The sequence below is a fragment of the Brachycentrus maculatus genome, unplaced genomic scaffold (genome assembly GCF_059751285.1).
Source record: "Brachycentrus maculatus isolate JH-2025_06_01 unplaced genomic scaffold, ASM5975128v1 h1tg000344l, whole genome shotgun sequence".
NCBI lineage: Eukaryota > Metazoa > Arthropoda > Insecta > Trichoptera > Brachycentridae > Brachycentrus > Brachycentrus maculatus.
In genome coordinates, this window is record NW_028281093.1 from 248,881 (window position 1) to 270,370 (window position 21,490).

The 21,490-nt window shown below is 31.2% G+C and overlaps 1 protein-coding gene across 1 annotated transcript; it reads left to right on the plus strand.

The window, feature by feature from the left end:
* Nucleotides 1-1,747: 1,747 nt before the first annotated feature.
* Ero1L (endoplasmic reticulum oxidoreductin-1-like protein) lies at nucleotides 1,748-15,842 on the plus strand. Its single transcript, XM_088269304.1, has 10 exons — nucleotides 1,748-2,105; nucleotides 2,255-2,389; nucleotides 4,647-4,787; nucleotides 5,920-6,045; nucleotides 8,684-8,823; nucleotides 9,832-9,971; nucleotides 12,707-12,968; nucleotides 13,773-13,926; nucleotides 14,996-15,144; nucleotides 15,557-15,842. The coding sequence occupies exons 1-10, from the start codon at nucleotides 1,995-1,997 to the stop codon at nucleotides 15,606-15,608; spliced, it is 1,410 nt and encodes a 469-aa protein (XP_088125430.1). The 5' UTR covers nucleotides 1,748-1,994; the 3' UTR covers nucleotides 15,609-15,842.
* The last annotated feature ends 5,648 nt before the right edge of the window (nucleotides 15,843-21,490 follow it).

A 21,490-nucleotide genomic window follows, 5' to 3' on the forward strand; every position in this document is an offset into this window, starting at 1 on the left:
GCGCAAACATTGTTTCGTCTAATTGATTTTGAAAATGAAAAAAAAGAAAAATTATCAGTAAAAAAAGTATCAGAACGCTGTTCCACCGCATTGAAAAAAACCCTGCATATATTTAAAGGTGGAGACTGACCGAAGCATTTCGTCGTAACGTAACACGTTACGATGCGAGCATTCAGGCAGTCAGTACACCGAGCCGAGCGCTCCATCCATTGTTTCGGATGCTCGTTGATGCTCGCCGCGAGCGATGTTATGACGTTATGTTACGACTAAATGCTCCAGCCAGCCTCCACCTTAACATAAATTCTTATTTATCCTACTATTCTTTAAAGCTAGTATGAAAATATTTCATGGTCAACATGTCTTTTGCCAGATACTGGTACATGTTGCTGCATGTTGTCAAGCGTCTCCCAGTATGTAAAATAATCCTGTTAGGATTTGCATACATTAAAAAAAGCTTTCTAAAATCGACCATAGATGCTGCCGTGAACTCAAACATGAAGCGACGCGAGATTTATGATATTGAAAGCTGTCCCACCGCATTCCCAGATCTGATACAGAAGCATCTAGGCTTCCGGACAGACCCACTCTTGCAAAGCAATTTACTTTTGAACTAATTTACGAAATTTATTGAAAATTGTATCCCGATTTTACTGTGAATGTACATTTAAAAGCTTTCAATATCCCTGTCACTGCCAATCAAAATAAATACAAGTTTGTAAATCCACCACCAATTTTTTTAGTACCCGGTGTAGATTTATGATATATATACGAGTTCCAAAAATTTAAGTGGTGTGGTTGCCAGCCTAAAACAGGTCATAAGTGTAAATAGCCAGACTTCCATTTTGCCTAGAATTTTCACTCATGAATTACATGAAATTATTTATATTTATATTTCATCATACAAATAATTACAAATCACAATAATGTGCCGTCACTGAGTTTTCCCGTGCCGAGGACACATTTTACAGTCTTCTTCTTTTGAGCCCTCTGACCTCCACTGCTAGATATAGGCCTCTTCTCCTTCTTTCCATTTCCTGAGGTCGGTTGCTGCTTGCAGCCAGTTTTGTAACTTTAAACATAAAGAGTAAATCCACTCACGAGTAGGTAAAGGCTATAAAACTTTAAAAGTTGAAGCCTGAGTAGGGTCATGATAAGCGGTGTTGCATAAGCCGTAGCTAGATTTCAGAGTCACTTGGACGGTAGGTTATTAAAAAAATCCTTCATCTATGTTAAAATTTCAGAAAATATGTTTGTTTTTTTATCGAATAGAACGACACGTCAGATTTTTAGACGAAAATTCCGAACACGGAATATTTTCCTGGAAAATAATTTTTCTCGCAAAAAAACTATTTCGGAAATCATGTGCTATTCGTGTGCTATTTGTCTAAGTTTGTCCACCTACAAATGTATTGCCACCCTGGATTGAACCATAGAAAACATAAAATGCTCGAAATTTAAGAGTAAAAATGATTAAATACATTATAATTTTAGAAAGTAAAATATTACAATTAGTTAGTTGTATAATTATAATTTAATTATTCTTGAATGAATCATTGGAAGCGCTCGAGCTTGATAAAAGTTGTATACCTGACGTACACCACGCACTGAAGGGGCGTATGTGGTATTGAATAACTACAATAACATCATAGTCGCATGAAATTCGTCATCAAACACTGTAATGTGTATGTTGGTGTGAGTAAGGCGTAAGCCTGACGTGGTGCACTTTCCTTGGAGGCAAATAATGAGCACTCGAGATTATTTGCCCGGACAATGAATGATTCAGTGTTCTCCGAGAGCTGTTTGAAATAAGGTGCAAATATTTATTAAAAAATAATTCCCGTCAATGTTCGATGCCCGTATATCTTCGTTTCTTGAGTTGGTACCTTTTACTTGCGGTTCGCGGTTGCCTGCTGTCATCACCGTAGGTGACATTTACGACGAAATTATAATGTTTACTCAAATTCGCGTTTAATATATTTAGAAAAATACACAAAATGTTTATTAGGAATTCTATTTTATTTATTGGTGTATTTTTTGGCTCGTTATGTGTTACCGGCGGGTATTTTGGAACTGAATTGAAAGACAGTGAACCGTGTTTTTGCCAGGTATTTAGGTGTTTATAAATAAATAAATAAGTACTCAGTATTTGGTTTCAAAAATATATTTCGTGCTATTTATATAGTTCGTCTATTCTTTTGGATATGTTTTCAAAGTTAGTCGCCGGCGTTAACGTATGTTTTCATTTATATTTCAGCTACAAGGAAATCTCGACGATTGTAGCTGTAATATTGACACCGTGGATTATTTTAATAATGTGAAAGTTTTTCCGAGACTTCAAAGCCTTCTCGTAAAAGATTTCTTTCGTTTTTACAAAGTTAATTTGAATAAGGTGAGTAAAAATAATTGAATAATTAGTTTAAAATGCTATTATGTTTTATTCCAAACTATATCTATATCATTATTTTTCACTTTGCCCGTCCTATTAAGTGTTCTAAGTTATATTCTATATTGAAGTATTTCACCATATTTTCCGATCTAAATTTAATATAGCACATGTAATTATTTGATTTTTTTTGGTAGTCTGCCAATCTTCTTGACATTATTTTTTTAATCAATGGCTGACAAATTTCTTCTTTGCTGTATTTTCGAGGGTTCCCAAATTGCTATTTTTTATTTTTTTTAAATACCTCTCTAGCGATTACTATATTTGAGGTCTATATTTAAAAATCTTTCAAAATATTTATCATAAACTGTATTCTTAAATTACCATTTTTACTAGTGTTTGAACATACTGATTTTTTTTAAGGAACAAAAGGGTAACCTTTATGCATTGATTAATTCCCCTTTTTATGAATTATAGGAGTCTTGAATTAACCAAATTTTTAAATTATTACTTCCAAATATGCTGGAGAAACAGTTCCAATGAATATTAAATGTTTAAATTATTCTTGCAACTGTATTTTTTATTCATTTAATAATGTTTAGTATACAGGATAGTATGAGTAACCCCGATTGTCCTAGCTATTACCTCTTGTCTACCATTCCTCCCTCATTTCCTTTCCCATAAAGCAGTAATATCCTTCACCCTGAGTTTCTTCACTTACATTTTCTGTATCCCATAAAATAGATTCTACTTTTATACCAAAAAAATGTGTAATGCTGGACTGGTTGCCCTTGAAGTATCAACTATAAAATGTGACTCCTGGGTTTCAGCACTAAAGTAAAGAACTACAATATATTCTTATTTTATTTAGTTTATATTTATATTTCATTGGTTGATTACACCGAAATCATAAATAATATAAATAACTTTACGATATTTACTAGGAATTTGTAAAATCTGGCATCAGTAATTCAGCATTAAGTACAGTCATATATATACAAAAATGAATAATTTTCAATTTTATAAAAATGTTCTCATAAGTTGTTTAGTTAGATGTGATAATGGATTAATTAAAAGGCTTATCTTTTATTTATTCAATATTACCCTGGACTGGTACCTGAAGCGGAGGGCTGATCACCTTTCTTTCATGTGTAAACGATCAAGATAACACTGCGTTTATATGACGCAGTGCCCTATGCACCATTGGGGTGCGGATAAGGGTTTTATTATTATTATCTTTTATTAGCTTTTTTTATCTTAAGCCATTTAAGTACAATAATTATATCAAATACAGTATATATAATATTAACATAGTGAATTGGAAGCTTATCTTAGATTTTGAAGTTAAGTAAAACCCAAGATATTCATCGTTCTTGTATGTATTTAATCTCTATGCCAAATAGCTAGACGGACAATGTGAATAATGTAATTTAAGTAGTTATGGTTTTCAAATAAATATAATACACATATATATTTTTACATTTTTTATATGTCAACATAGATGAAGAAGAATATGAAAGTCTGAGTGCAACATTCATCATTCTACCCGTGATGTACGTGTGAAAAGTGATCACTTAACCAGCTTATAACAGGCCATAAGCCCTGTAAATACCCAGTCTTTCATATTCTTCTTCATCTATGTTAAGATATCAAAAATGCCATATAAAATCATGTAGAGAAACCCAGATTTGTGAAGCATTTGGACACACGCAAAATGTTGCAAACAATATTGTATAATCAGCAAACTAAGTTACTTAGAATAAGCTACTTAGATCTTAACAACATTTTGAGTGTGTCCAAATACTTGTTCACAAAATCTGGATTATCTCCAATTACAGGAGTTAGGTCAAATTATAAGCTTAAATAATAAAAATGAAAATGATATTTTCTGGCGTTTCTCATGTGTGTGATTATAATCCAGGATTCGGACCTCACATACTAATAAAAGAGTTTTTGCTTAATAAAAAGCTTCTTTTCATCTCACCAATAGATGCCTCTAGTGAAGTTATAATGATTCAAGAATAATGTTTCACAATTGGTTCATATATATAGAACTTCCAAGAATTTGAGTAGTGTGGTTGTCAATAATGGGTAGAATTGGTGAATGTTACACGTGTGTAAAGTGATCACTTAAACCAGCCTATGACGGTCGTCAGCCCCGTAAATGCCCAGACTTCCTTATTCTTCTCCATCTTTGATGAGATGTCAAAAAATAATACTTAGATCTATTTGTAATGTGAAAACAATTATTGTTTACATTCAGCCATGTCCATTTTGGGCGGACGACAGTCGGTGTGCGATGAGGCATTGCCACGTGGAAGCGTGCCAGGAGAATGACATTCCCGAAGGCCTAAAGGACTACCAGGAACATGTGGAACATGACTTCGAAGATCCTGCTGCTAAGGTAATTAAATTAAATCCTTTTTTAATTGAAGTTTAACTTGCTAAATACCACTATTTAAAAAAAAATCTATTGTCACACATTGCTCACTCCTTTCAAGAACGTCATAAATCAATAATCGTTAATTTTCAGGTGTGCATGTTTTCGGAATGCCCAGAAATTGTACTATATCCCAGCAAAAGCGGCATATTTTCAACTTAATATTTACCCGGTACAGGGCAGAAACTGTTGTTTTTGCATTTTGAAGAAAATGTATTGTTTAATTAATTTTTTAAGTATAATAAATATTTTTCAAATGTTTATTTTAATACCTGTTGCACCGTAAAAAGTTCAATAAGTGGCTTGATATTTATTTTAAATGCATTGTATTATATTTTTAAACTTTAAAAACGATTTCCTGAAAAATCATGTTGTTTGATTTACGACGTTCTTGAAAGGAGTGAACGACATGTTTCTGCATCATTTTCAAACACCGTATGTGAAGCTGTGTCTAAATTTTAGAGTGTCCTTAGAACGTTGAAAGATGAAGAGAGGGAAGGAACTTTCCATCACAAAATATAAAAAAAAACCTAATCTCTATTTTTAAGTACTCCTCGTCTGAAAGATTAACATGGAAATGCACAATAAATAATAACCCAAATAAATGCTTTTAACATATAAACAGCCTTTAAAATGTAAGATTTAAAAAAAAATCCCATACAATTATTTACTCCTTTTGTGATATTATACATAAGCAAGCACATTTGTTTTAATACATGTTTGTTTTCTATTACATTTTAATATATTGCTTCAGCCTCCCATTTAAACCTCTAATGTAAATTTTTATTTAAAAACACTATCACTCCAATGCAGTGCTATATAGACCGATAGATGTGGACTCGAAAAATAATATTGAAATGTATAAAATTGGTTTTGTAATTTAAAACATTTTCTAATTGTCACTTTTAATTCTAGAACACACATTTTTGGGTTACGGCTCTGTTATGGTGGCCCAAACATTATAAAAATATGTATCCTATTAAAATATGTATATATCTCGAATCTCCTAATATTCAATCACTGATGAATTTCAATAATCATTACATTGCGTCCTTATATTTTCACATCTTTATTAATAAATTTTGTATGTTTTTAGTATTCAGAAGCCGCACAGAAGGATTGCAGTTTAGACCACAACGACCAACTAGGATCTATAAACACTACAATCAGTGCTGCTACGTATGAAGAACTTGCCAAATGGCAAGCTCACGACGATGCGCAAGTGAGTTTCAATTATGCACCCATTTTTCAATTAACCAGCCTGGATTTTATTGAACCGCGAGAGACGTGCGCAATCTGCATATACATTATTCAAAACCTGCCTGCACTTATAAATACACATATACACAACCTTTGTGATAACAAATGCATACTATTTATATTATAATATCTGTGATTCTAGTGATTCAAGAACAATGTTTCAAAACCTGCCTGCACTTATAAATACACATATACACAACCTTTGTGATAACAAATGCATACTATTTATATTATAATATCTGTGATTCTAGTGATTCAAGAACAATGTTTCAAAACCTGCCTGCACTTATAAATACACATATACACAACCTTTGTGATAACAAATGCATACTATTTATATTATAATATCTGTGATTCTAGTGATTCAAGAACAATGTTTCAAAACCTGCCTGCACTTATAAATACACATATACACAACCTTTGTGATAACAAATGCATACTATTTATATTATAATATCTGTGATTCTAGTGATTCAAGAACAATGTTTCAAAACCTGCCTGCACTTATAAATACACATATACACAACCTTTGTGATAACAAATGCATACTATTTATATTATAATATCTGTGATTCTAGTGATTCAAGAACAATGTTTCAAAACCTGCCTGCACTTATAAATACACATATACACAACCTTTGTGATAACAAATGCATACTATTTATATTATAATATCTGTGATTCTAGTGATTCAAGAACAATGTTTCAAAACCTGCCTGCACTTATAAATACACATATACACAACCTTTGTGATAACAAATGCATACTATTTATATTATAATATCTGTGATTCTAGTGATTCAAGAACAATGTTTCAAAACCTGCCTGCACTTATAAATACACATATACACAACCTTTGTGATAACAAATGCATACTATTTATATTATAATATCTGTGATTCTAGTGATTCAAGAACAATGTTTCAAAATTGGTTCATGTATATAGAACTTCCAAGAATTTGAGTAGTGTGGTTGTCAATAATGGGTAGAATTGGTGAATGTTACACATGTGTAAAGTGATCACTTAAACCAGCCTATGACGGTTGTCAGCCTCGTAAATGCCTAGACTTCCATATGCTTCTTCATCTTTGATGAGATATCAAAAAATAATAAAATATATGTGCATAATATTCACATCATGTGTGTTTTAATACACTTTTGTTTGATTATTATTAAAATCTGATGCGAGCATCGAATGTTAGGGATCTGGGCGTTAGATTTGTGAGCGCCCTGACATTTCACGAACACATAGAGGCAGTCAGTGGTAATGCATTGAAAATGCTAGGATTTGTTCTGCGTACTGCCAGGGTTTTCGAAAATACCCGCGTGCTGAGAACTCTTTATAACTCCTTGGTGCGAAGTAGACTCGAGAGTGGCTCGATGATTTGGAGGCCACACGAGCTTAAGTACTTTCTTATGGTAGAGAAAGTCCAAAAGAAGTTTTTGAGGTATCTCTACATGAGAGAGTACGGCTACTATCCTTGGCTCTACCCGACCCAGTTTCTCCAGGGTATGCTTGGCTACAATAGTTTAGATACTAGAAGGAATGTGTATTTGATTATCGCATTTTTATCGATTGTTGCGCGGTATGATCGATAATCCTGAAATTATCCGGAGCATTGGTCTGTATGTTCCCGATAGTTACCTAAGACAGCGTCGGCATAGATTGTTTCACATTCCTATACACAGGACCAACCTGCCGATGGTTATGCCTGTAGGAAGAGCTACCGCTATGTTGAACAATATCGCATTGAATATTGATCTGTTCCATGTGTCCGAAGGAGTTTTCCGAAGCGGGATTCTTCTACACCTTTAAGTCTTCTTGCTTACTTTTAATATATACGCCTTGAATATTGTTTGTTATGTATATATTATTTTTTTGTTGAATAAATTGAAATTGAAAAAATTGAAAAAATTATTGAAAATAAGATTATTTAATTTAGAGCAACAGTACTCCTAAAAAGGAGTTACAAATCTAGATTTTCATATCTGTGTCCTTTTTGCACAACAATCTCTCCGCAATCATCAGGATAATACATATTTATCAGGATTTTATGTTAATTATATTCTAAAAATGTTCAGAAACATTATTTTTTATTTGCATTCCACTTATATATTAGTCCCCCTCCGTAATATAGTATAATCAATATATTTGGCTTCCAAACATGAGGCCGCAAATTTGATTCCCAGGGAGGTCAAATAATAAATTTCTCCCATAATATTTATTTAAGTTGTCCGCCTCCGTGGTGTAATGATCAGCGTGTTTAGCTACCGTGCTGGAGGTCCCGGGTTCGATTCCCAGGGGGGGAGGTGAAAATAAATATTAGTGATTTAGCACTGTAATATTTATTTAATTTTACCCTGGACTGGTTCCTGAAGCGCAAGAGTGATCACCTTGCCTTCATGTAATAATGATCAAGATAACACTGCGTCAATTTGATACAGTGCCCTATGCACCATTAGGTGCGGATAAGGGTTATAAATAAAATTTATTTAATATTACCCTGGAATGGCACCTAAAACATATGGCTGATAACCTTTCCATCCTGTATTTAAGAATCAATTATACAATAGATAATTATCATTTATTTTATTTAAAGGATAATTTCTGTGAGATGTCGGATGGAAATGGAGGTGAGGAATATGTTGATTTGATGTTAAATCCCGAAAGGTATACGGGATATAAAGGTGTATCAGCCCACAGAATTTGGAGAAGCATTTACATGGAGAACTGTTTTAGGTAAGTTACAATTCCTCTTAAGAATAAAGAATTAGTGGAAATCCTAAATATTTTTCATCCAACTAAAGGTAATCGGCAAATTAGTTTGAGAATTTTTATATTTATTTTTTACCACTACCACCAACAAACTTTTGTCTGCCTCCGTATTGTGATGTTCAGCACGCTCGGCTACCGTTCTGGAGGTCCTGGGTTCGATTCCCAGGGGGGGGGGGGCAAATATATATTAGTGATTTTTTTACTGCAAAATGTATTCAACATTGCCCTGGACTGGTACCTGAAGTGGAGAGCTGATCACCTTTTCTTCATGTGTTAACAATCAACACTGCGTTTATGTGATGCAGTGCCCTATGCACCATCAGGGTGCGGATAAGGGTTTGAATAAGAAAGACCAACCAAACCTCTATCACCATATAGAGAGCCAATTAATAGATCTTTTAATATACATTTCTATGTTCATAATTCTAGATATAACGGTTTGAGCTTTAGCAATGATATTATATTTATGGTACCAATTTGGTTTACGGTAAAATATATGATGACAGATATTGCTTGTTATAATAACACCTAGTCAAAAAGCAATGTTGATCAACGCCTGCTGAAAGGAAAATAGCAACATTTTAACCTTTCCGGGAGTATAGACATAAATGAACGTCTGTGCGAATTTTCCTTAAAGGAGTATCGACGTTAATGAACGTCAAAGTCCGTCTGTCAGTTAGTATGATGTAACTTATATGGCAATGACATCTGTGGATATTTGCGTGTAATTTTCTCATAGTTGAAAAATAATTTAAAGAGGTATTTAAAAAAATATATTTATTTTAAAATACTTTCTATCTTCATAATACATAGATTTAATGAAGAAAAAATTTTTTTCATGTAAAAAGAACCCACTCCACAGAGAAAGTCGGACATCAATTTTTATACTCCCGGAAAGGTTAAAATCATTGCAGTATGTATAATAAGATTTTCTTTATTGTTTCTTGTAACGAAATTGTTTATTTATTTTAGAACAAAAAAGAGTATCTTTCCATACATCGATAGCACTGACTTGAGTAATATGTGTTTGGAGAAGAGAGTTTTCTACAGAGTTATATCCGGTCTGCATACCAGTATTAATATACATCTTTCCTCAAAATATCTTCTATCGGGTAAGGATTATTTCATTTACTTTCTTCATTTTAACATTCATCAGAATCGGTCAGTACTATCAACTTGTTGATCAAAATCTAGGTTCAGATCTTTGCCAGTATCAATAAAAATCTGTGGGAAGTACCTTAATCGCTCGAGTAATTTTATTAATTTCATCAATTGAGTCACTTTGTGGTAAAATCTATCCATTTTTAATTAATGTTTTACTTAGTAAATACATATAACTTTTTTTTAAAATCCAATGTGACACGTGTTTCGATGCATTCCGCATCATTTTTAAACACCGTATGAAAATGGATTTTAAGAAAAAGTGGTATTTATTAATTTCATTGATTGATTCGGCAGTCACTTTGTGGTAAAACCTATCCATTTTCAATTAAAGTTTTACAACAAAACCCCCTATTGTCTATGCTTCCACTAATAAGAAATAAAAATAAAAAATTAAATAAATAAATAAAACTTAGAAACAGCTCGGCTGTCCAAACTTAAAACACAGTAAGAGACATTTTTTTTAAAAACGTTTATTTGCATTTTTGGAGTAAGTAGATTTTACTTAGTCCAAAAATGCAAAAAAAAAAAAATTGTATATACAGTTGCGCTTCGGTACCTATTAGCTCTGTTAATATTGAATGCTGACAGCCAAAAGGGTTTAAGTAACAAATGGCTACTTTTAAGGAGACTCATTTTAATCACATGTGTACCGTACATTGTATAGCCAAGAATATATTAAACCTAATTATTATAAAAATAGTATAGCTACTCAACAATGTGAAAGTATGCTTCCAATTTGTCTTCTAAAATGTTGCGATTTGTTACTCATGCTCTTTTGGCAGGCTATAGATGGTATTAATTAAAATATGCTCAAAATTCTCTCAAATTGTGTGATTTCAAACAGATTTTAATTTAGAATAAATAGTGCAAATAATTATAAATCAAATATTATAACATTGCTTTGCGATGTGTGTACTGTGCACATGTGTTCATGTGTGCTCAATTATAAAAATAATTTGACTGCATATTTGTTCAGCCTTTGCAGTTTATGGAGCTATTAACCGGAAACATGTTTTAGGATATTCACATTAACACATTTAAGACAGGAAACGCGGAATTCACGTGATCAATAAACTTTGTGTAGCTGAAGGGAATGTGAACCCACTTGATTTTATAATCAAATAATATTTAATAACTAGCTAACTAGAGACAAATAAACAGTTTTTTTTTGTTGAAATGTGGCTTTTATATCCTCTATAACTAATTGCATTTTTTTTAAATTACCTAACGTCCAAGTGACTCTGAAATCTAGCTACGGCTTATGCAATACCGCTTATCATGACCCTACTCAGGCTTCAACTTTTTAAGTTTCATAGCCTATGCCTACTCGTGAGTGGATTTACTCTTTATGTTTAAAGTTACTTTAATTTCATGTAATTCATGAGTGAAAATTCTAGCCAAAAACAATCGCAACTAATTGCAAGCAAGAAAATATAATATTTGAAAAACTCAGCTCATGTTAAGCACAGTATTGTGAATAATTATGTCTTAATTATATGCACTTTTTGTTTTTTTTTGTGTCTATAAATTTGATCAAAATTTTTGATAAGTTTTCAAGTTATAGTTAATTCACTGAATATATTTTTTAACTAGGGCTTTGTTTTAACAAAAAAGATCCCGGAACTCACTTCATGTCAAGCTTTTAACTAAATATAAATATAGATGAAAAAATAAAAAAAAGTGCTCAAAAGTCGTTCCACCGCGTTATTTAAAAAAGTCCTGTTTTTAACTAATTATTTTGTAATAATTTCCGCCAGCTTTAGTGTGTTAAATAAATCTACAAAAAATTGATTTTACTAACTCCTTAATGTAAACCTACAAACTACACACACGCACGTATGCGTGCGCGCACGCACACAAACAAATAGTATTATATTCTACAGAAATACTACCATATACCCCAGTACTTATCTGGGCAAGGGTGACGCTTACATATGTGACAATAACACTCCTTATCATTCATCTTTCACTTTGTTTAATACCACTTTACACAAAGTGAACGATGAATGATAAGGAGAGTGTTATATTACCATACCACAAATTTAACGATGCTTTTAATACACAAAATATGTGACAATGCTGATTGGAAGGCCCTAATTTGTATGGTATAGAAGGGCATTATAATAGTACAAAACAAATTCTACTACTGCCATTATTAATTTCTGATATCGCTCACTCCTTTCTAGAACGTCATAAATCAAAAAACTTGATTTTTCAGGAGAACGTTTTTAAAGTTTAAAAATATAATACAATGTATTAAAAATAAATATCAAGCCACTTACTGAACTTTTTATTGTGCAACACATCTTTTAACCTGAAGGTTTTTTCTCCATTTAAAAAATATTAAGTTTATTAAAAAAAATATTTAAACAATACTTTTTCTTCAAAATGCAAAAACAACACTTTCTGCTCTGTAGCAGGTAAATATTATGTTAAAAATATGCCTCTTTTGCTGGGATAAAGTACATTTTCTGGGCATTCCGAAAACATGCACAACTGAAAATTGTCGATTTTTGATTTATGACGTTCTTGAAAGGAGTGAGCGATGTATGTAAACATTCTTCTGTCTTTCTCATAATAAATTGCTAAGATTTTTTATTATTAATTTATTTCCTATTCTATTCTTATCTGCATGACTAGTTAAGGGTTAAATACATTGGATATAATATTTTTTTTTTTTTAGAAAAACAAGGTTTGGATTTTTCGGCATCCGCCGTCAGCGAGTGGGGTCCAAATCTAGAAGAATTCCAGCGCAGATTTGACCCTTCGCAGACAAATGGAGAGGGACCTTACTGGTTGAAAAACTTGTACTTCATCTACCTGCTGGAAATGAGGGCCTTAGCTAAAGCTGGCCCGTATTTGGAAAGGGTTGAGTACTTTACTGGGAATGACGTTGAAGATTCTGAAGTTAGGGCTGCAATAAAAAATTTACTCGGGGTGGTCTAGTAAGTATATCATTATTTAATTTAATTTATATTTCTTTAGCATTATCGATAAAATTAAGAAAGGTGTGTTGAGATGGTTTGGACATGTAGAACGAATGAGTGAGGAAAGAACGGTAAAACAAATTTATGAGGCGAATGTAATTGGAAAAAGGAGCAAAGGAAGACCGAGAAAAACATGGCACAATCAGGTATGCCAAATACTTGAAAGTGGTCAGGTTAGGAGTCGTAATAATCGGCGGGTATGTATGAGGGGATGCATGAACGTGGAAGAGGCGAAGAATGTTTGCAAAGACAGAGTGGTGTGGTGTTCTATTCTCTCTGCCTCTCTGTTAGTTAGTTAGTTCTTTAAAGCTAGATTCACACGTTCCATCCATTTTTTCAGCGATTTAGAGTCAGAAAATATCAGTGTGAGTATTGTTTATTTTCTTACACTCACTAACCAAACCTCAATCTTCTTCTTTGACCCCTGTCTGCGCCCAAATGGAACATAGGGCACCACATGAGATTGACAAAGTGTTAAGTTAAATGCCAGGCGCCATGGCGTAGTTGGGTAGACGCTCGACTGCAAAATTGGCGTCGCGGGTTCGATTTCCGCCAATTGCAAAACGAATTCAAGAAAGATTTATTTTCTATTGGTTTGGGTATTTGTGATGTATTTTTCACATTTACCTTCCCTATCCTTACTATCCTACCTGCAAACAAGCCTCTAAAAGGAGGCTTTGTAGGTTCTTCCTTTAAAAAATAGAAAAATAAAAAAGTGCTTGAAAAATTTGAACTAATTAGTTTTTCGATCAATTGTTTTAGTTCTTTTCCTGATCATTTCAATGAGAGTGTAATGTTTGCTGGTGGAGAGCAGGCGTTAAAGCTGAAAGATGAATTCAAACAACATTTCCGAAACATATCCCGAATAATGGACTGTGTGGGGTGTGATAAATGTAAACTATGGGGAAAATTACAGGTAATTATATTTATTTATAATTTTCAATCCTTATAGAAGTAATATACCGTATAATGTATTTGCGTGAACCTTAAACCTAAACCCTGATGATCATTGTCATGATTTTTAGAAGAATCTTATTGTTTCATGTTTATCAACAATTATATTTCCACTTTAAAGCATAATTGGAACTTCAATTGTGGAATATTTGGTAAAATAACATAAAAGAGCTGGTAGCGTGACAACTGTGATAATCAGGACTAAGCAGTAACTCCAATGTCATTCTGAATTTATTATCTACCATATATTGAAGTACATTAGTTAGTCAAATATGTATTCATTGTGTAAAATTACTATTCTTCTTCCTCTTGTGCCATATCCTATCGGAAGTTGGCTGTCATTATTTTGACTTTTATCTGCCTTATGGCCCCATAAAATATTTATTTTGAACTGCACCCGTGTCTATCAGATTCTGGAGTCATAGGATGTGGCGTTTTCCTATGCTCCCTTTTCTGTGTGTTTCCCCTGGATAATGAGTTGATTGATCTTATTAATGATCCTCTCATAATACATCCGAGATATTGTATCTTCCAATATTGTTATTTTGACATATATCTCACTCCTTTCAAGAACGTCATAAATCAAAAATTGACAATTTTCAGTTGTGCATGTTTTCGAAATGCCCATAAAATGTACTATATCCCAGCAAAAGCGGCATATTTTAAACTTAATATTTACCCGCTACAGGGCAGAAAATGTTGTTTTTGCATTTTGAAGAAAAGCTATTGTTTAATTATTTTTTTAAATATACAAAATATTTTTCAAATATAGAAAAAACCTTCAGGTTTTACCTTAAAAGATTTGTTGCAAAGTAAAAAGTTCAATAAGTGGCTTGATATTTATTTTTAATACATTGTGCTATATTTTTAAACTTTAAAAACGTTCTACTGAAAAATCAAGTTTTTAGGTTTATTACGTTCTTGAAAGGAGTGAGTGATATGTTAAAGGACTTCAATATTTTTAATTTTTATTTTAATGTAATATTTGACTATGTAATAGTATTGGGTATTTTATTTTGCATTTGTCCTAGGTTCACGGTTTGGGTACGGCTCTTAAAATATTGTTCTCTGGTAAATTCGATGGCGTGGACCCGATGAGTGGCAAACTCCCAATACGTCACAAAAATCAATTTCAATTGGAAAGGAGTGAAATTGTAGCATTGTTGAATGCGTTTGGAAGGTTAGACATTTATTTCAAATTTACATAATACATAACCTCATTTTTTTAAATGTCTTCCAGACCCAAAGTTCAAATATATTTTTTTTAAATATTTGATAAATTTATGTATCATTAATCTGAAAATAAAGAAATATGTTTTTATGAAATATTTAAATACACTTACATGTTCTAAAAAAGAAAATCAAACAATGCTCAAAAATATACATATATCATCACAGTTTCACACATCGGCATATATGTAATGTGATCCGAGTTTCTGTTTAAACTTAATTAAATATTTTCATTCTTGCTTTTTTTATAAAAATGATAAATATTCTTATAATGGAAATGATGAGTTTTGACAGAAAACATAATTGCTCTTTTTATTTACATACATGCAAACTTGACAATAATAATTTCTTTTCTGTTTCAGATTATCAACAAGTATTAGAGAATTGGAAGATTTTAGAAAAATGCTCCGGTAACATGAGAATTTTTTTTAAAATGAATTATATCTCAATGGTTCTGAAAAAAACTCATTTTGGTAATTTTTATTTTTCAATAATCTTTACTATCACAAATGAATCACCGTGATAATATTTTTTTATTTAAAAATATTTTAAATTTCAGAATTCTTTCGTCAGAACCATTGATTTTATGTTTACAATCGGTAAATTACTTAAAAGAATAAAAATACTTGTATAATTTCAATGCTCACATACTAAAATGAATGCATAATATTGAAACACAAATCTTAGCAATATTTCTTCAAATTACAGGTAAAACTACACATTGTTCGTTTTATATAAAAATATACATGTTTTTCTATATAAATGTGTATATTTACATTATTTCTCAATCATACATATTTCCAAAAGGTAGATTTTTTTTCTAAAAGATCAAAAAAAATTGGAAAAAATATTTGTGACTTTGCTATTGATTTCTGTATTTAATATTTACCTTTTAACTACAGATTGAATTTCATTAGTCTTTATTAGTCATCATCTAGATGATGATTTTAATTCCTTAATTAACCGCTCTACCCATATGAATGTATAGGATACGTCCGCTTTATTATCATCCGAACGCAACAAGCTACATTGTATCCAGTATGTTCAGGTACAAAATTATATACCTGCAACCGCAGAAACGTTTGTAGTAAGTTAAATTGTTCCTACTTGCCCTATTCATACGAATATTTCATACAGCGCGTTTAGTATTTTGAGGTCATTATCGCTGGCTACCACATTTGCAGAATGTGTAATAACGTTTTTTTTTTAATTTATTTAAAGGAATAACCCGCAAAGCGTCTATTTTAGATGCTTATCTGCAGGTAGGATAGTAAGGATAGGGAAGGTAAATATGAAAAATACATCACAAACACCCAGACTAATTGAAAATAAATCTTTCTTGAATTCATTTTGCAACTGGCGGGAATCGAACCCGCGACGCCAGTTTCGCAGTCCAGCGTCTACCCAACTACGCCACGGCGCCTGTCATTGATTGATATATTATATTTAATACGAAATATATTTGTAGAAATTTTATATTGAGAGCCTCTTACTTGCAAAGGATGTAAAAAGCTTCATAAATGATCAAAAAAATTTGCCTGGTACATCGTAAAATTTAAATAAAGAATTATTTTTATTGACAAATTTTATACAAAAATTTTCAAGGATTTTTTTCCTACCTTTTTAATAATAACCCAAAGGTAGGGCGGTTGAAGGTTAAAAAAATATAATTCTACGATTGACTTATGTCATTTGATGGGTCATTTATTCACTTCTCAATTATTACATTCAACCATGATTTTTATTGTCAATAGTAACTCCCAAGTAGTGAATATTGATTTTTATTCCTTGTGTATTTGTGATATTTTTCTACGGCAACTAATTATTTGGACATTTACTAAATTCAGAAATGATATTTAATATTGATATTCAGTAATTCAAGTTCTTGGTCAGATTTTTTAAATGTAATTTGAGAAATTTGTTTAAAATTCTGGTCATTTAATTTACTATCTGGTGGTCTCTTGCGCACTGATCAGTGGATACTTACCATTTTTATGCATACTGACCATTTTGATATGCGCTGACATTTAAAAAAAAAAATGAATGTCAAAAATGCCGCATTAGAAACTGACCAAACACATAGCCATTTTTAGTACTATTGTATTGTCATCTGTCCTACTACTAATATTCGGTACTGAACTTTAACCTGTCCGGGAGTATGGCCGTACATGTACGGCCATACCAAATTTTCCTCAAAGGAGTATAGCCGTACATGTACGGCCAATACAAAATATGATTTATGACATGATTTATATCAAAACATGTTTAAAAATTATTTACGGCAAAATTATCGATGCTTCGATAAATCATGTTTACTGGTGTAATTTAAAAAAGTTTATAAGCATTGACTATAATTTAAAATTACAGTAAGTTTAAAAAATAAAGCAAGAAAACTGACTCCCCAGATATAGTTTTGTCCGCAGAAATTCACTCCCGGACAGGTTAATAATATGCAACTTAGTTATTGTTCTAACACTTTTTTCTCTTTATGTTAAATTCGCTGCTTGGTTTTTTTTATATCGCATATTTATCTGCTGTTTTTTTTTTCAAAATCATAATGTTTTGTATACTTATGTTCCGTAGGTTATGTTCACTTTTTATTTGAAGTAAAAATGTACTTGAGTATTTCATTACATTTTAAATTTATTTAATGACTGACCATTCCTATATATTTACTGTACTACTTAAGTACTTTAGGTAATAATTTCCTTGTACATATTTTTGTTATTAGATTTAACACACAGTTACATGATTAGATCGACATGTCCAGTCAATATACATGGGTCTATAGAAATTCTACTTTACACAATAGCATTTCTACATTTTCTACAGTTTTTTACACGCAATAATAAAATAGTAAATACATACAGATAGGTATTTAAAAATTGGCACCATAAATACTATTTTTGTAATATTTTAGTCACCAATTTCATGATTTTTCTAATTGTTACACAAAATATTGATGCCTTTTCGGACAAACATATTAAATACATATAACATTTTGGAAAATCTACTTAAGTCAAAGTTTTTTATAAGAAGAAAAAAGTTTAATCTACTAATTATTTAAAAATTTAAAGATTAATCAATTCTTTGAAAGAAGTTGTTTGTTATCTATTCTATAATTTCACAAAATAGTTTTGTTGTTCAAATTGTTTTTTTAACTTTTAAACTGCACTCCAGGAAAATTAACCACGGTTTAATCAATATGTTTGTACGCTAAGGTATCAATATACCCTTTCATGTGTGTGTGTTTAATCTGTATATTATTTTATTTTTATTATAGTTTATTGTTATAGTACATACATCACATTACTGTTTGTTTAATGGAAAGTATTAGAAACATTTATCTTACCACAATGTACATCTAACTATTTATTTATATGACTGTATTTATTGATGGAATTTGCAAAATAAAATTAATATTGACTGTTTCTTTGACAGCAATTATGTAAATCTATTTGTATCCATGCAAAATTATAACATCAATTCCGGTATTGAGTCTAGCCTTTACTATATGTAAATGTAGTAAATATTTGATTTCAACATTAGTTATTAAGAAGTCTGTCACTATCCAACAACTTGCTAACACACAGTATAATGTGTATTGGATATTATATTAATTTATAAATTATTTTTAACCTTCGAGTGCTCGCGTAATGATTGACCACGTGCTTAGTCTTTGCCACAAATAATGTGCATATCGTTATCGATACTGTAAGAATACATAACTCAATTTTCCTTGTAAGAGGAACCTTTCTACTTGTTACCGTCTCTTGTATCATTTTTTTTTACTAATACGGAGGCTGTTCAATAAAGTAAATTTTCTTTGATATTGTTTGCTCAGTATTGCCAACCGAACATCGGTAGAACATTAAACAAACTAGAAAGAAAAAACAAAACTCTGTTCTGTTCTCTCCACACTTTTCATCCGCATATATTTATTACTTTCTTGATTTGGCTATCTTTTTTTGTTGTTGAATTCACATGCTGCCATTCGAGTGAAACATCTGCACATTACCTATGCACAAACAAACTATGTATGGTTTGGTTCCGTGACAGACGCTCTTCTTTGCGAACACCTAAAGCTAATTTTCAGTGTCTCTAGACACACGACGTTTGCGAAAAAAATGCATCTCCATGTGAATTCTTCTATAAACAGGACTTGACGCACGACAGTTGCTTGTCACTCGTGATCACGCGTGATCTAAGGTTAACAATATGACAATTATGTACAATAATTCAAACATTACAGTTATGGTATAATTAAGTCAAATGTCGGCAAATTTAACTTTACTTCGGTAACATTACCTCACTGACGTCATAAATCAAAAAACTTGATTTTTCAGGAGAACGTTTTTAAAGTTTAAAAATATAACACAATGTATTAAAAATAAATATCAAGCCACTTATTGAACTTTTTACTATGCAACAGATCTTTTTAGGTAAAACCTGAAGGTTTTTTCTCCAATTGAAAAATATTTAGTTTATTTAAAAAAAATAATTAAACAATACCTTTTCTTCAAAATGCAAAAACAACATTTTCTGCCCTGTAGCGGGTAAATATTAAGTTAAAAATATGTCTCTTTTGCTGGGATAAAGAATATTTTCTGGGTATTCCGAAAACATGCACAACTGAAACTTGACAATTTTTGATTTATGACGTTCTTCAAAGGAGTGAGCAATATGTAAAGTTGAATTTACCAGCATGCTGCTTTTTTTAAAATATGTGTTGTGTATTATTAAATTTTATAGATAATATGAGTCAAGTCAAGGTAACTCAGCCAAAATGTATTTAGATTTTATGACGGCTAGCACAATACATACTTTATTTATTACATGTAATTAAATTATTCTATTGCTACATATTATAATTGGTGTGTAGTCTGAAATGCTCTCTCAGATAACAGTTATACGCATATTATTATTTATGTGTTATAATATCTTCGTTTCGAGTTTAATTTATTTTTTCCTAAGCCTTTAAATTAATCTCTCCACGACTTTATGAAACAAACTCACAATATTGAAATTTATTTATTAATCCCTATCTACCCCCACTAATATTTTTTTTTTCGTTATAGGCATAATATTTATTTTTAAAAAGAGGATTTTTATTATTAGAATATTTATATATTTTTGAAAATCATTATTAATCAAATAATTGACTCCCAAATTATTGTAATGTACAAAATATTAAAATTAGGAAAAGTCAGAATTACAAGTATCGAGTATTTTTGTTGTTGTCAATGATGAATTCTTTTACTAAAAGAATTTACTTTCAATGATTTAACTTATTAAAATATTTTATAATTTCGACCTACATAATTGTAAGCTCTCTGGTTTCCTTTTAGTTTAAAAAAAAGTATTATAGTCAACAGAATTTTATGCATTAAATAATTGTCAATTAGAACAGTCTGGAAAAAGAAAAAATTAAATGGAGCTGTATATGTATTATTTTAAATACATTTATACATATAATTACATCCATTGGATTCTGGTATTAGTTATATGTAAAATGTATTGTTTTAATTGGGTTCACTTAATGACTTCGTTACGAATTACAAATTGCAAACAACAGAAGGCAATAATAATACTGTTTTGTATTTGAACCCATGCTATATTTTAATTTATATTCTAGGTATATTATATAATTTTCGAAGAATCGTAATGAAGAGGAGCTAAATCATGTGTATTAGTTTTGTTCTTATAAGCTGCACAGTTCTGGTTTTATAACTTGTTATGCCAAATTTACTGCAGTGAGATGAAATATATTTTTATTTTAATATTTTTAAAATGTTGCTGTGATATTCCATGTATCTTTGAAAATATTATATCCGTTATTAAAAATAATTTATTTTGGAATTATTCTTTCACTTACCTTTGTTACTTTCCTATCTATCCATTGATCTCTTCCTACTTCCAATTCTACCCTTTGACTGGAAATTTTTAATGAATATTATATTTGAAAAGGGGAGGTTTTTTGCTTCAAACATATGATATTAAGATATGTTTGAAGCGTACTAAATTATACCGAAATTGGGCGACAGAGTCCACTACAGTCCATACACAGAGCCTCCCTGCGAGAATATTTCTACATTTAACTACTTCATAAAATAATACGGAGGAATCTGTTTTAGTTATTTCTTATGGGTATGGGCAAATGTGTATAGGCCCACTTGTTGCCCGTATGTGGTATGGGCAAAGGGTTAATGTAAGAAAATGGACGAAAAGGGTTGTTTGGAACCTTTATTAAAATAAATCTGCGTTTGTCAGACTGATGAGATTACTTTAGACTACAT

What these genes read in the sequence shown, in the direction of transcription:
- Ero1L (XM_088269304.1), top strand. Translation starts at nt 1,995, where the DNA reads ATGTTTATTAGGAATTCTATTTTATTTATTGGTGTATTTTTTGGCTCG. An exon ending in GTGAACCGTGTTTTTGCCAG is followed by an intron (nt 2,106 to 2,254) that starts GTATTTAGGTGT and finishes TTTATATTTCAG; the next exon opens with CTACAAGGAAATCTCGACGA. An exon ending in AAGCTCACGACGATGCGCAA is followed by an intron (nt 6,046 to 8,683) that starts GTGAGTTTCAAT and finishes TTTTATTTAAAG; the next exon opens with GATAATTTCTGTGAGATGTC.